This window comes from Salmo salar, chromosome 21 (genome assembly GCF_965601325.2).
Source record: "Salmo salar chromosome 21, fSalSal1, whole genome shotgun sequence".
Lineage (NCBI taxonomy): Eukaryota > Metazoa > Chordata > Actinopteri > Salmoniformes > Salmonidae > Salmo > Salmo salar.
The window spans coordinates 22,491,247-22,504,743 of record NC_138311.1 but is presented as its reverse complement, the minus strand read 5'-3'; the positions used below and the strand labels follow the sequence as shown (position 1 = coordinate 22,504,743).

Here is a 13,497-nt window from a genome sequence, read left to right as displayed (position 1 = left end):
ATAATACCCAGCAGAGTGCTTTATAATTTTCACATTTTGGCCATTTAGCAGACGCTCTTATCCAGTGACTTACAGCATTAAACTAAAGAAGATAAACAAGAACATATCACAGTCATAGCAAGAAAGAATGTTAGGTTACCGTTACTGAGAATGTTGTTGTAGTTAAGCAGGAAACTTGCAAGTTTATTATTGTAATAGGAAATAAAAAATAATTGTATTCAAATTAAACTGTTACAAAATACGGGAATTGTACTTCAGGCCAGTGAAATACAAGTTACAAAATCGGTATTGAAACTATTGAAATACCTTAATGAAATACATGCCTGCACTATAAATCTAACCACTGTGCTTCCAGTAATGCAGTGTAAATTCTGGAAATACAGTTTGTTGCTGTAGACAGGTGTTACAGTAATATGCTGAAAATGTGTGTTTCAATAAAAGGCCCTATATACAGTGAGGGGGAAAAAAGTATTTGATCCCCTGCTGATTTTGTACGTTTGCCCATTGACAAAGAAATGATCAGTCTATAATTTTAATGGTAGGTTTATTTGAACAGTGAGAGACAGAATAACAACAAAAAAATCCTGAAAAACGCATGTCAAAAATGTTATAAAATGATTTGCATTTTAATGAGGGAAATAAGTATTTGACCCCTCTGCAAAACATGACTTAGTACTTGGTGGCAAAACCCTTGTTACAAATCACAGAGGTCAGACGTTTCTTGTAGTTGGCCACCAGGTTTGCACACATCTCAGGAGGGATTTTGTCCCACTTCTCTTTGCAGATCTTCTCCAAGTCATTAAGGTTTCGAGGCTGACGTTTGGCAACTCGAACCTTCAGCTCCCTCCACAGATTTTCTATGGGATTAAGGTCTGGAGACTGGCTAGGCCACTCCAGGACCTTAATGGGCTTCTTCTTGAGCCACTCCTTTGTTGCCTTGGCCGTGTGTTTTGGGTCATTGTCATGCTGGAATACCCATCCACGACCCATTTTCAATGCCCTGGCTGAGGGAAGGAGGTTCTCACCCAAGATTTGACGGTACATCGTCCCTTTGATGCGGTGAAGTTGTCCTGTCCCCTTAGCAGAAAAACACCCCCAAAGCATAATGTTTCCACCTCCATGTTTGACGGTGGGGATGGTATTCTTGGGGGTCATAGGCAGCATTCCTCCACCTCTAAACACAGCGAGTTGAGTTGATGCCAAAGAACTCCATTTTGGTCTCATCTGACCACAACACTTTCACCCAGTTTTCCTCTGAATCATTCAGATGTTCATTGGCAAACTTCAGACGGGCATGTATATGTGCTTTCTTGAGAGGGGGACCTTGCGGGCGCTGCAGGATTTCAGTCCTTCACGGCGTAGTGTGTTACCAATTGTTTTCTTGGTGACTATGGTCCCAGCTGCCTTAAGATCATTGACAAGATCCTCCCGTGTAGTTCTGGGCTGATTCCTCACCGTTCTCATGATCATTGCAACTCCACGAGGTGTGATCTTGCATGGAGCCCCTGTCTGAGGAAGATTGACAGTTCTTTTGTGTTTCTTCCATTTGCGAATAATCGCACCAACTGTTGTCACCTTCTCACCAAGCTGTTTGGCGATGGTCTTGTAGCCCATTCCAGCCTTGTGTAGGTCTATAATCTTGTCCCTGACATCCTTGGAGAGCTCTTTGGTCTTGGCCATGGTGGAGAGTTTGGAATCTGATTGATTGATTGCTTCTGTGGACAGGTGTCTTTTATACAGGTAACAAACTGAGATTAGGAGCACTCCCTTTAAGAGTGTGCTCCTAATCTCAGCTCGTTACCTGTATAAAAGACACCTGGGAGCCAGAAATCTTTCTGATTGAGAGGGGGTCAAATACACTGCTCAAAAAAATAAAGGGAACACTTAAACAACACAATGTAAGTCCAAGTCAATAACACTTCTGTGAAATCAATCTGTCCACTTAGGAAGCAACACTGATTGACAATACATTTCACATGCTGTTGTGCAAATGGAACAGACAACAGGTAGAAATTATTGGCAATTAGCAAGACACCCCCAATAAAGGAGTGGTTCTGCAGGTGGGGACCACAGACGACTTCTCAGTTCCTATGCTTCCTGGCTGATGTTTTGGTCACTTTTGAATGCTGGCGGTGCTTTCACTCTAGTGGTAGCATGAGACGGAGTCTACAACCCACACAAGTGGCTCAGGTTGTGCAGCTCATCCATGATGGCACATCAATGCGAGCTGTGGCAAGAAGGTTTGCTGTGTCTGTCAGCATAGTGTCCAGAGCATAGAGGCGCTACCAGGAGACAGGCCAGTACATCAGGAGACGTGGAAGAGGCCGTAGGAGGGCAACAACCCAGCAGCAGGACCGCTACCTCCGCCTTTGTGCAAGGAGGAACAGGAGGAGCACTGCCAGAGCTCTGCAAAATGACCTCCAGCAGGCCACAAATGTGCATGTGTCTGCTCAAACGGTCAGAAACAGACTCCATGAGGGTGGTATGAGGGCACGACGTCCACAGGTGGGGGTTGTGCTTACAGCCCAACACCGTGCAGGACGTTTGGCATTTGCCAGAGAACACCAAGATTGGCTAAATTCGCCACTGGCGCCCTGTGCTCTTCACAGATGAAAGCTGGTTCACACTGAGCACATGTGACAGACGTGACAGAGTCTGGAGACGCCGTGGAGAACGTTCTGCTGCCTGCAACATCCTCCAGCATGACCGATTTGGCGGTGGGTCAGTCATGGTGTGGGGTGGCATTTCTTTGGGGGGCCGCACAGCCCTCCATGTGCTCGCCAGAGGTAGCCTGACTGCCATTAGGTACCGAGATGAGATCCTCAGACCCCTTGTGAGACCATATGCTGGTGCGATTGGCCCTGGGTTCCTCCTAATGCAAGACAATGCTAGACCTCATGTGGCTGGAGTGTGTCAGCAGTTCCTGCAAGAGGAAGGCATTGATGCTATGGACTGGCCCGCCCGTTCCCCAGACCTGAATCCAATTGAGCACATCTGGGACATCATGTCTCGCTCCATCCACCAATGCCACGTTGCACCACAGACTGTCCAGGAGTTGGCGGATGCTTTAGTCCAGGTCTGAGAGGAGATCCCTCAGGAGACCATCCGTCACTTCATCAGGAGCATGCCCAGGCATTGTAGGGAGGTCATACAGGCACGTGGAGGCCACACACACACTACTGAGCCTCATTTTGACTTGTTTTAAGGACATTACATCAAAGTTGGATCAGCCTGTAGTGTGGTTTTCCACTTTAATTTTGAGTGTGACTCCAAATCCAGACCTCCATGGGTTGATAAATTGGATTTCCATTGATTATTTTTGCGTGATTTTGTTGTCAGCACATTCAACTATGTAAAGAAAAAAGTATTTAATAAGATTATTTCATTCATTCAGATCTAGGATGTGTTATTTTAGTGTTCCCTTTATTTTTCTGAGCAGTGTACTTATTTCCCTCATTAAAATGCTAATCAATTTATAACATTTTTGACATGCGGTTTTCTGGATTTTTGTTGTTGTTATTCTGTCTCTCACTGTTCAAATAAACCTACCATTAAAATTATAGACTGATCATTTCTTTGTCAGTGGGCAAACGTACAAAATCAGCAGGGGATCAAATACTTTTCCCCCTCACTGTATATCTACAGTAATTTACTGGTTTCTGCGCTGTCAGTATTTTATTGTACAGTTACAGTAACCTACAGTCTACTGTGCTGACAGTAATTTACTGAAATTACTGGACATTTTTACAGTGTAGTTTGGAAAGAAAATGGCTTATGCTGGAAAGACAAGACAATAATCTGTCTTTTTGTTATAAAAATGCTCAACTTACTTGAGTGACCAATATAGCCTATGTTATTGGCATCAGCAGAAAGCATCAGCCATATTCCTGGTGAGTGCACATATTCACTCTTTATCATTGCTGGGTCAGTGCCACTTGAGTTTGTTTTCAGAGAATCATTTCCTCCTCCAGGTTAGGTGAACATCATATTGTATTTGTGTCTCCCCTTCTCGTGGGCCTATTATATGGATCAGATAACGCCATTTTTATCAATCTGTTTGTCAGTGTCAGCAGAGTAGGCTAAAATGTAATTTTTGTCTTATTAAAAGTGTAGCAGAATTGCATGAAACGTGTTTATAAAAGGCAACATTTTACCCGTGCATAGATAAATGTATTCTATCTAGCCTAGGCCCAAAGTCTACGCGCTCAGCCATGCTTTCAAGTGATTGAATTATATCATTAGCCTGAATTATATTATTAGCCTAAATTATAATTAACTATCTAATCTACAGTACTCATCAGATTAGGAATAGTATGCTATTTTAGACAAGTGTGCAAATGCGATACAAGGAACGCTTTATTAAAGGTGCATTTCTATTGTGAAAATTAGCTTCCCCAAACATAAAACTCACGCGCCGCCAATGCGATTGTACGACATGCACATCTGTGCACAAACACAATAACCCTTATGATTAACTATTAACAATGATGAAGGTACATGATTTGCAACAACATAACCGAACTGAAACGTGACTGTACCATAACTCCGTTTTCTGTTTCTCAATTGTGGGGATATCACGTGCCATCAGGTGATATTGAATTTGCGAAATCCAAATTACGCACGGGCTTCTTGACACATGAAGTCTATTCGGGAGAAATGTTGTAGAACATATCTTGAAACAACTAAACAACTGTAGATCGCTGTATGGGCACACAATGGAGAAAATGATGAATCAATAAGTAAAAATACGTATCTTACCTATTTCAGTGTCCGATTCACAAGATCCCAAATAAGCGGAATGAACTAAAACAATGCATGAAATCAACCAGCTATTCATTGCAGCCATGTCAGCGTTCGGAGAGTAGACTACAGTAAAGTTGTGGTGTGAAAACTTAATGAACTTTTCTTCAAGAGACTGATGGTTGTAGCGGTTCACCCATGCACTTCCGGTTGATAATAGACTATTGGCTATATTTATTCTCCTTAATAGTGAGCTGAACATAAATTCTTAAAACTGTTCATATTCATATTTTCGAAATTAAAATATATGACTATATTTCTGGTATTATTATCATCACTGTTGTTATTCACTCCTGTTTGATTATGCAACTTCGGGCACTTTGGCCGGGCTAGCTTTCAGAAATGAAAACTTATTCAAACACCATTTTACCAGTATTGTACTTGTCTTTGATTTGTCTAGAAACTATATCTGATAATGGCTGCGATCGTACTATTCAGGAATGTATATAGTTTTGTCAATTTTCCCAGACAGCCATACACAAATGTCATTTCCATCACGTCATTAAATATCAATTTTAGTTGAAAATGAAATATCATACAATTGATTTATAACGCATTTCTTATACATTTGTACATGAACTTGTATTGAATATTATTTAAAGTGATTTTTAAGGTTTTCCTAATATTAATAATTCAACGACGCCTGAATGTATAAACATGCCTTGGTGACAGCTGAAAACATTTATTTATCATGAAAAACAATATTTCCATCCAACCTTTTTGTGAGATTATGATAACAACCATATGATTTCCCTATCTAAAACAAATAAATGTATGTAAATTATACATAATATACTAATTTACCTCAAAATATGGGTTGTGATGGAAATGACAAGGTGTGGTGGAAATGACATCTATGTAAAAAAAAAAAAAACGTATGAAAACAATATTTTATTGCAAACATTTTGAACAACAACCATTGTTTAACATTTCAGACCTATACTGGGTTGTAGGCCACTCACAAAGTGAGTGATGCAGTAGCCGATGGGCAGAGCTCAAGGAAGTAGGCCAGTGTCTTCTGATCCCTCCTGTCTCAGCCTCCAGTATTTATGCTGCAGTAGTTTATGTGTCGGGGGGCTAGGGTCAGTCTGTTACATCTGGAGTATTTCTCTTGTCTTATCCGGTGTCCTGTGTGTATTTAAATATGCTCTCTCTAATTCTCTCTTTCTCTCTTTCTGTCTTTCTCTCGGAGGACCTGAGCCCTAGGACCATGCCTCAGGACTACCTGGTATGATGACTCCTTGCTGTCCCCAGTCCACCTGGCCGTGCTGCTGCTCCAGTTTCAACTGTTCTGCCTGCGGCTATGGAACCCTGACCTGTTCACCGGACGTGCTTGTTGCACCCTCGACAACTACTATGATTATTATTATTTGACCATGCTGGTCATTTATGAACATTTTAACATTTTAACATCTTGACTATGTTCTGTTATAATATCCACCCTGCACAGCCAGAAGAGGACTGGCCACCCCTCATAGCCTGGTTCCTCTCTAGGTTTCTTCCTAGGTTTTTGGCCTTTCTAGGGAGTTTTTCCTAGCCACCGTGCTTCTTTCACATGCTTTGCTTGCTGTTTGGGGTTTTAGGCTGGGTTTCTGTACAGCACTTTGAGAATATCAGCTGATGTACGAAGGGCTATATAAAAATAAATTTGATTTGATTGATTTGTTTTTGAGAGATGGGCCCAGATAGCAGAGGGGTCATGTAACATAGAAGAGCTCAGTGAGCAAAGTGAAACTGTATCATTTGTGGTATATCCAACACAGGTGTGGAGGGTCACCTGCTTGTGAGAATCACCAAAGTGAACTGCCTGGATTTCACTGGTGTATTTACACAGGTAGTTCTCTGCAAAGTCAATATGCACAATGATCTCCTCTTTCCCCAGATTCTCTTAATTCTCTCAGTTGAGTATTGGTGTCGAATGTTGTACACGTGTTTCCCCAACTTCTCTTTCAATCCTTTGGAGAAGTCCTCCAGTAGAATCTGCAGTGTGCCACATACCTTTTCTTTTACTGTCAAATGGACAGTGAACTTCTCCATGTTTCCCTCTTTGTTTTTCTTCTCTCTCTCTTCAGTTTTGTTTTTCCACTCAAACCACCATGTCTGCTCACCAGCATCAAAGTCAGACGTTTTAAGCTATTTTGCTTGGCAAAGGAAGCACTCTCTATACATGCACTCTTTCTCCAGGTTCTCACAGCACAAAGACTCAACAACTTTCTCCGTGTTGCTGCAGATGATCACTTTGTGATACTGTAGTTTGTACTCCATGAACTGGAGGTTGGCGTGGGTTTTGCAGAGGCATGTGGCCCTATCCTGGACTGTTGGCTTGACAACCCAAAAAGGACATATTTTGCAGAATTCACAGTAGGAAATTTGAATTTCTGAATATTCCCTCTTAAACTTCTGATAAAGGATCTGAATTGTGGCATTCAAGAAGCGCTTCTGCTTTTTCTTCTTGTTCCTCGTTAGTGTGTCCTTTTTCCCTGTTGTTGCTCTGCTGTTGTCATCACGTTCATAGAATCTAGTGATTTTCTCTTCTGTGGCAGTGCTAATTCTGTTACACTGATTTTTCCTGGAGTATTGAAGACTTGATGGCCTGTTTTCATTTGCCCTCATTGCTTTTGCTGAAAATCCAAATTCTCTGTTTGCGGCTTTGACCAGGCCATACTTTCTCAGGATGTTGCCTTTGAGCATTTTTGAAGCCACTTGTTTGTCTTTGGTGCTGCACATTTTTTTTAATACTTTTGTTTTAACTCTGCAATGATGGCATTTTGAAACAATAAAATCCTTCTCAAGTTCTTCGGAGTTCCCTTCATTTGCTGTTTTGTCTTTGTCTTTGGGGAATCTTGTCTCTTCATTTTGTTCATCAGTCGATGATACCTTTTTTTGTATTTCTCAGCTTTCCGTAAAGGATTATCAAGATTGACATTTTTCATACTAAGATCTCTGTATGCTTTTGAGCGACCTCTTCCAACCTTTTTCCTTCCAGCAAGTATTCGACTTCTCATTCATGTTGCAGACGATGAGGAAGGGGTATCAGGGTGTTTATCAGGGGCAGGTAAGTTAGGGGCAGGTATGTTAGCCTCGTATTCTGGCTGCAAATCATCTGGTGACTGAGGTGGTGTGTTGCCTGATAGGTAGGTATCCATTGCAACTGTTCTCTTTAAAGTCTGTCTTCTATTGCGTTGGTTACATTTTCATTGCCATCTCTTGTTTCTTTGTTCTCGCTTTGTAAGCTCAGAGATAGATTTCACTTCTCCCGTCTCTTTTTTTCTTCCAGTATCTCTCCCTGTCTTTTTGCAGATGTTCCTGGTATCGTACAGGATAATTTATTATTTTGTTTCTATATGTCTGTGACCTTTGTGCTGTTTTATGTGGCATCTTCTAAAAATAAAGACATATGTTATGTATGGTACGACGTGCTGTACGTCATACTGTACGTTGTTATGGTTTACGACAGTGTGCTGCTTTACGGATGAATGGGTTGTCAGAATGAGTGGCACATGTTATTAAACGACAGAGTGATGCAAAATGTGAAACTGTGCAGATGTGCGTTCTTCTACAGCTAGGCTAGATATAACATTGGCGACCACCGCCAGCACCATTCCTCGCCGTGCCTGGCGAACCTCCAGTCCTGTGGAATAACTGGCTTGAAAGCTTTAACACTTATCTCGAAGCTATGGACTTTTCTACAATCTACGACAAGCGGAGGACAGCACTGCTCCGTCACTGCCTCGGTACAGAGGGATAGAGGATTTTCAGAGCGCTTGGATCGGCTCCTACATTCACTGCTGCAGTCAGCCTCCTACGGAACCACTTCGCCGGGAAAGAGCGAGTGCTCCTCCGACGCTACCGGCTACGGAAGAGACACAAACGGCCGGGTGAATCCATTCAAAGCTACGTGGCTAATCTGAGGGATTTGGCTAGCTCTTGTAACTACGGGACACTTCAGGACGAGATCATCAGGGATCAGTTGATAGAGGGGACGTTATGTGAAAAGACAAGGGAGAAACTACTTTTGGAATCGGATAATTTACAACTAGATGGAGCTATTAAAATAGCACTCCAGGTTGAAGCGGCGTTGGAATGCTCTACTATGCTAACAGACAGCTCTGCAGCATACCCTCGGCCCCTAGCCATTCTCACACAGCAGCTTCAGTCCGAGCAGGCGCACTACAACGATCACGCGCTGCGCACGGCCTCCCACGTTGATAGCTGCATGGACACAGACACCGGCATGCCCGTGCAGCAGGCACACAGACAAACAAACAGAAGTAGCTGTGGCAACTGTGGGGCTAGCTCTCACAATTCAAGGGCTTCAAACTGCCCAGCCCGTGGGAAAATATGCAAGAACTGTTCAAAATACAATCACTTTGTGAAAGTATGTCGTTCTGCCCCAGCTACTAGCTCCACCCAGCACAGAACCTTAGTTTCATCTCACTCTCAACATGAACACATGGAAATCCGAACTGTCTCCACCAACCATGTGTCATTCAGGACATGCACTGTGCAGCTGGGTGAGGTGGGTTTGCCTTTGCTGCTGGATACTGGCGCTGCGGTGTCGTTGCTCAACCTTGCCACTTACTACAAGTTTTTCAGTCACCTACCACTCCAACAGCCCTCCACTGCCCTGTGTGGGTACGGCAGATCCAAGATAGACATTGTGGCCACCCTCCAGGTTCCAGTACACTACGGCACCAAGCATCTGCCATCATTCACATTTCATGTTGCAAAGCGGGGTGCCAACCTCTTGGGCCTCGACCTCTTCACAGGCTTGGGATTCACACTGAGAGATGACAGTGGGTCAGCTATCCACCAGGTTACCTGCACATGGCAACAGAACTGGCCAACTCTGTTTGATGGACTGGGCTGCCTCACAGCCTTTACTCACAGGCCCCTAGTGAATCCGGAAGTGACCCCAGTCATGCAGCCCCTACGGCGCATTCCCTTTGCACTGCGTGATGACGTCACAAAAGATCTCCAGGCACAGTTGGATGCAGACATCATTGAGCCAGTCAACGCTGCCCCCTGGATTTCAAACTTGGTCATTGCAACCAAAAAGTCAGGTGGAATCCGGACCTGTGTGGATCTCCGTGCTGTGAACAAGGCCGTTGTCCCGGATAAGTACCCCTTGCCTACAGCTGAGGAGCTGACCGCACAATTCCATGGCTCCACGATCTTCACGAAGCTTGACTTTCGTCAGGGTTATCTTCAGGTACCCCTCCATGCAGCTAGCAGAGACCTCACGGCCTTTGTCACACATGCTGGCGTGTTCAGATATACACGCATGCCTTTTGGACTTAGCTCCGCCCCCAGCTGCTTCCAGAAGGTGATGAGCACCATCCTCACTGGAATACCTGGGGTGGCGGTCTATCTGGATGATACACATCCACATCCACATCCACTCTGTGGAGTCCATGATTATCGACTCCACAGAGTATTCAGCGCTCTACTGCAGAACAACCTGACCCTTAACGGTGGAAAGTGCACCTTTGCAGCTCCAGCCGTCGAGTTTGTGGGGTTCCGCTTGTCGGCCATAGGCATTGCCCCACTCATGTCGAACATTGAAGCCGTCCACCGGATCCCGGAACCGACCTCAGCCTCTCAGGTGGCCTCATTCTTGGGCATGACAGCTTAATACCTCCGGTTTCTGCCCCACTACTCCCAGACCACAACGCCCCTTCGCCAGCTCCTCAAGAAGGATGAGCCATGGGCCTGGACGGCAGCCTGCTCAGACGCGGTCTGCTCACTGAAGAGCCAGCTCACCACAGTCCCAGTCTTGGCTCACTTTGACCCCATCTGCCCCACCATTGTCACATGTGACGCCTCAGCTGGAGCACTAGGAGCTGTCCTCTCACAGCTGCAGAAGGGCATTGAGAGGCCCGTCGCCTTCGCCTCAAGGGCCCTGAGCCCCACAGAACAACGGTACTCTGTGGGCGAACGAGAAGCACTGGCCTATGTCTGGGCATGCGAAAGCTGGCACCTCTACCTATATGGCCGTCTGTTCACGCTCCGAACCGACCACCAGTCCCTCACAACGCTACTGTCGGCATCAGGAACTGGCCACAAGCCACTTCGGCTGCACAGATGGGCCGACCGCCTCAGACAGTACGACTATCAGCTGAAGTTCACTCCGGGGAGGGATACCGTGGTGGCAACCTCCTCTCACGCTCCTTTGACGCTCCTACTCCGACCGTCTTGCCAGACGACAACAAAACAGAGCTTGTACAAATGCTTTACGCTCCTCTTCAGTCAGTCGTCTTACTGGAGGAGCTGAAGCAAGCTTCGGAACAGGATCCCACACTGTCTACCCTGCGCACCTACATATGCACTGGATGGCCAGCACATGTGCCGGAAGAGCTGCCGACTTTTGCCAGGGTGAAGCACGAACTTTCTTGCTGGGAAGAAGTCTGTGTCTCTCGAGGGTTTTGCACTGTGGTCCTGAGTGGTCTGCGTGGCGTGTTCTATTCATGGCGCACGAGGGGCACTTGGGCATAGTGAAGGTCAAACAGCGATGTCGAGACCTTGTGTGGTGGCCAGGCATCGACCACGACATTGAAGCCCTGGTTAGGGATTGTGCTGCATGCCTCCTCAGTGGGAAAACAGGACAGTCCGCCCCACCCCCCCCTGCAGCCTCTCGCATGGCCGTCCCGCCCCTGGGAGCACATCCAACTGGACATCTGTGGCGAGATCCATGGACACGCAGTCCCTCACCATCAGCGCTTCCTGGTGGTGGTGTATGACCTCCACTCTAAGTGGCCAGAAGTGGTTCCTGTCGGAACTGTCACAGCACAGGCCATCGTGGACATCCTAGACAGCCTGTTCACAAGGTGGGGCCTACCCCTCACCCTTAACACGGACAATGGGCCCCAGCTAACCTCTGCCGAGTTCTCCTCATATCTCAACAACAAGGGAATCAAACACATCCGCACGGCCTACTACATCCCACAAGCTAACGGAGGGGTGGAACACTTCAACCAAACGCTGAAGAACAGCATCAGAGCGCACCTGGTCCAGGGGTGCACGTTCCAAACTGCTTTGAATCAAACGCTAATGCACTACAGAGCAAGCAAACACACAACACAGGCCTCCCCGGCATCCCTCATGCTAGGTCGTGAGATGGAACTGCCACTGGACAGACTCAGAACACAGAGAGTAGCAGAACCGGCGACTAGGTGCACCCAAGAACAGCAGGCAGTGACCAGATAGATATAACAAAATACTACTTAGTTTTCAACTTGTGCACACCTTGGAGCATTTTCTAGATTCAATTAATTTAAAACATGATTAAATAAGCCTAAAGTTAAAAAAAAACAAGTCAAGTAAAAACGAATAAGATAATGGATTGTGTCATTTCCACCGCTTTCTGTCATTTCCACCACACTTTTGTGATGGAAATGACATTTCTACAGTTTCTGGAGAAAATTGACAGACAGCTTAGTATGCTTTGATTAGTATTACAACTAGCATATCATTTACCTTAAATACATAAAATATTTTTTAAAAATCTAAAGTTCTACCACAAATTAAAGAAATTATAGCCTGTTTGGAAATGACTGACAATTAAAATATTTTCTACACAAGCAATATTTACCTCCACTTTTCTTAAACTTCTGGACATCACATCTGGAACAACTGTCCACTGCAGCCATGTGCTTCAGTGTCACAATATATAGTTTCCATAGTAACTAAATTAACATTCTCTTGGAAAAACTGTATTAATGAGGAATTTGTACTCAGTGGTGGAAATGACACCACTCCCAAAGGACAGGTATATTTTGTGTAAAAAACAATATAAAGGGCATACTCACAATAAATATTGATATAGATTTTATTTAATTGACTCTTTCTGTAGTATATAACATTATATAATGTGTAATTATTAATGTTTTCTCATAGAAAAACATAGAAGAAGCTTAAAAGTCTGAGTCAGGGACAAGGGCAAAATAGTGAAATTGAGGTATAAAATGCATCTGAAAAGTAGCTAAATTATTTGATAGAGGTGTTTAAAAAAGTATGGGGTGATTTATAGTGTGAACTTAACATACAAATATTTGTATTTATTTTATTTTTTATAAAATCCCCAAAATTGACCCGAGGACATGGAAGTGCCCGTAGTTGCATAATCACCCTCCTACTGTATTGATGATAGTGCGGTGTTGAATTTGTGTATGACCGTTAACCTACACTTCAGGTAATATAAATAGCTAGGAAAACATTTACATGAATACATTATGTTCGTACTGTGACCCCCACCGTTTGGTGCGACGCAGACTCGGTGGAGAGCGTGGTGAAATGGAGAAGACATTAGCTGTGTTCGAATACCCATACTAACATATCGTATACTACATGCGTAATGAGTATATACTACATACTGTTAGTTCATTTTAGTATTCTATAAACAAATGGTATCGTTTCAGTTGAGCATACTAGAGCTTTGCCTGTCTACCGAAAGTTGATGCTGTTGCTATGCAACCTCTTGCTAGCTTGTTAGCATAACAAATGACTAGCTATACATTTTACGATTTGGGGTGTGTTTGTAAATTCAATCTGGACTGCCAGAGTGCGCTCTGGGGGTTCTTAAATCCAGAGCGTTGTACGTTCTCGGAGCATCAGAACGCACACTAGACGCTCTGGGTGAGGAGTAGGGTTGATTCGAGCTTTCAACAGCAGTCAAGCACCAAAGCTAACTGGCTAATG

General features: G+C 44.3%; 1 protein-coding gene across 5 annotated transcripts in view; it reads right to left on the bottom strand.

Annotated features, from left to right (window-relative positions):
- Positions 1–4,979, bottom strand: part of LOC106581931 (kunitz-type serine protease inhibitor bitisilin-3) — a 43,756-nt gene extending 38,777 nt beyond the window's left edge. For 4 of the 5 annotated variants that reach the window (XM_014164435.3, XM_014164437.3, XM_014164438.3 and 1 more), the window contains exon 1: positions 4,759–4,979. In XM_014164435.3, coding sequence (XP_014019910.1) covers positions 4,759–4,846 — 88 coding nt within the window. In that variant the 5' untranslated portion in view covers positions 4,847–4,979. The remainder of the gene's footprint in view (positions 1–4,758) is intronic. The other variant, XM_014164436.3, reaches the window with a different exon arrangement.
- Between the last annotated feature and the right edge of the window lie 8,518 nt (positions 4,980–13,497).